The sequence below is a fragment of the Photinus pyralis genome, unplaced genomic scaffold (genome assembly GCF_008802855.1).
Source record: "Photinus pyralis isolate 1611_PpyrPB1 unplaced genomic scaffold, Ppyr1.3 Ppyr1.4_LG8, whole genome shotgun sequence".
Classification (NCBI taxonomy): domain Eukaryota; kingdom Metazoa; phylum Arthropoda; class Insecta; order Coleoptera; family Lampyridae; genus Photinus; species Photinus pyralis.
The window spans coordinates 22,385,139-22,387,354 of NW_022170819.1; the positions used below are offsets into that span (position 1 = coordinate 22,385,139).

General features: G+C 37.0%; 1 protein-coding gene across 1 annotated transcript; it reads left to right on the forward strand.

Annotated features, from left to right (window-relative positions):
* LOC116179464 lies at window positions 1–1,227 on the forward strand (the record flags this gene model as incomplete). Its single annotated transcript, XM_031499257.1, is given in 1 exon segment — window positions 1–1,227. A coding segment is annotated over 1 exon segment (1,227 nt), but the record flags the coding sequence as incomplete, so codon positions are not given.
* Between the last annotated feature and the right edge of the window lie 989 nt (window positions 1,228–2,216).

Here is a 2,216-nt window from a genome sequence, read left to right on the forward strand (position 1 = left end):
AAGTTTCAAATTTATCGAGGTGCCAATGCCCCAGTGCAGTTTATAAATATGCTACAGAATGATATTCTAACCATATACAATCAACATTTTAAGCAAAGTAAACCTTTACAAATTTTAACAGAAGAGGAACGGAGACAAATTAATCTTGCCACAAGTTGTGGGATTTGTGAGAAACCTTTTGTTGAGGGAGATGTAAAAGTGATCGACCACGACCATCAGACTTCTTTCGTCAGGGCCGGATTATGTCATTCTATATGTAATTTACAGCTTCAAAATCCAAATTTTATCCCTGTATTTTTCCACAATTTGACCGGGTACGACAGCCATCTTTTCGTTAAATCCCTGGCTTTAGAGAATGAAACTATAGACGTTATTGCCGGAAATAAGGAAAAATATATTTCTTTTTCGAAGCATATTGTAGTAGATCAAATCGTGGAGAACGGAGTTCCAAAAAACCTAATATGGAGAATACGTTTCGTCGATAGTTTTCGTTTTCTGGCCAGTTCATTAAATGTTCTTGCCAAAAATTTGAGTGATAGCGAGTGCACTGAAATTACACAATTTTTTGGATCTGGACGTGAATTTGAATTAATTCGACAAAAAGGTGTTTTTCCGTATTCGTTTGTAGACTCATACGATAAGCTTAATCTAACTACGATCCCCAATAAAAGCGATTTCTTTGATATGTTGCACGAGCAGGACATTACCGATGAAGAATACAGACGTGCTCAGGAAGTTTGGAATTTATTTAATTGCCAGACGTTGGGCGAATACTCGGACATTTATTTAAAATCTGATGTGCTTTTATTGGCCGATATATTTGAAAACTACAGAGGCGTGTGTTTACGCGAGTACGAAATTGACGCTGCCCAATATCTGACCGGTCCTAGCCTTAGCTGGGACGCTATGTTAAAAAAGACGGATGTGGAATTAGAATTACTGACAGATATTGACATGCTTCATTTTTTTAAACGTGGTATTCGAGGCGGCGTCAGTACGTGCACCAAACGCAAAGCAATCGCTAACAATAAATTTCTTCCCAATTACGATCCTTCCAAACCAAGCTCTTTTATTATTTATCTGGATGCATGCAATCTTTATGGCCATTCCCAAACACAATTTCTCCCACAAAGTGACTTTGCTTGGCTCACACCCGAAGAAATTCAAAATTTTAATGTTTTCGAAATATCAGATGAGTCACCGATCGGGTATGTCTTAGAATGTTGATCTACTGTACCCTGAGGCCCTCCACAATTTGCAAAATGACATGCCCTATTGCCCCGAATCTATAACCCCGCCAAATTCAAGGTCAAAGTATAAGAAACTAATTCCAAATTTAAATCATAAGGAAAAATACGTTTTACATTATAGAATGCTAAGACAATGCCTGCAACACGGATTAATTTTAAAAAATATTCATCGCGGGGTTAAATTTATGCAATCGCCTTGGTTAAAATCATATATTGATCTAAATACGGAACTGCGTAATCGTGAAACTAGCGAATCGGGCCGTGACACTATAAAAACTATGAATAACAGCATTTATGGTAAAACTATGGAAAACGTTGACAAACGAGTTAACGTTGCACTTGTAAGTCACTGGGAGAGGATCGGTAAGAAGCCTGGAGCTGAGGGCCACATATCTAAACCAAATTTTAAAAATTTATCGGTGTTCTCTGAAAATCTCGTGGCAATTGAAATGTCCAAAGTATCCGTAAAGTACAACAAACCGGTGTATGTTGGTTTTTCAATTTTAGATTTATCCAAAACAGTTATGTACGAGTTCTTTTACGATTTTCTAAAACCATTATATCAAGATAAAGTATCTTTGTTGTATACAGACACCGATTCCCTTATATTGGAGATTTTTACTAATAATTTCTATGATGACATGAAATTATATTTGGATAGATATGACACATCTAAATTTCCCCTTGATAATGTACACGGTATTCCACGCAACATTTCAGTTGTGGGGAAGATGAAAGATGAATATTGCGGTGTCCCCATCGCTAGTTTTTACGGTGCAGGTGCAAAGTCATACTGTGTCAATGTAGGTGATCGTGTAGATAAGAAAGCTAAAGGGGTAAAAAAGTATGTAATAAAGAACGGCTTAAAAGAGGAAGATTATAAGAAAGTAGTCGAAGAAGGTGGCGTGATTATGAAGCAGATGAGCGGTTTTCGATCTCACTTGCACACCATGTACACAGAAATGA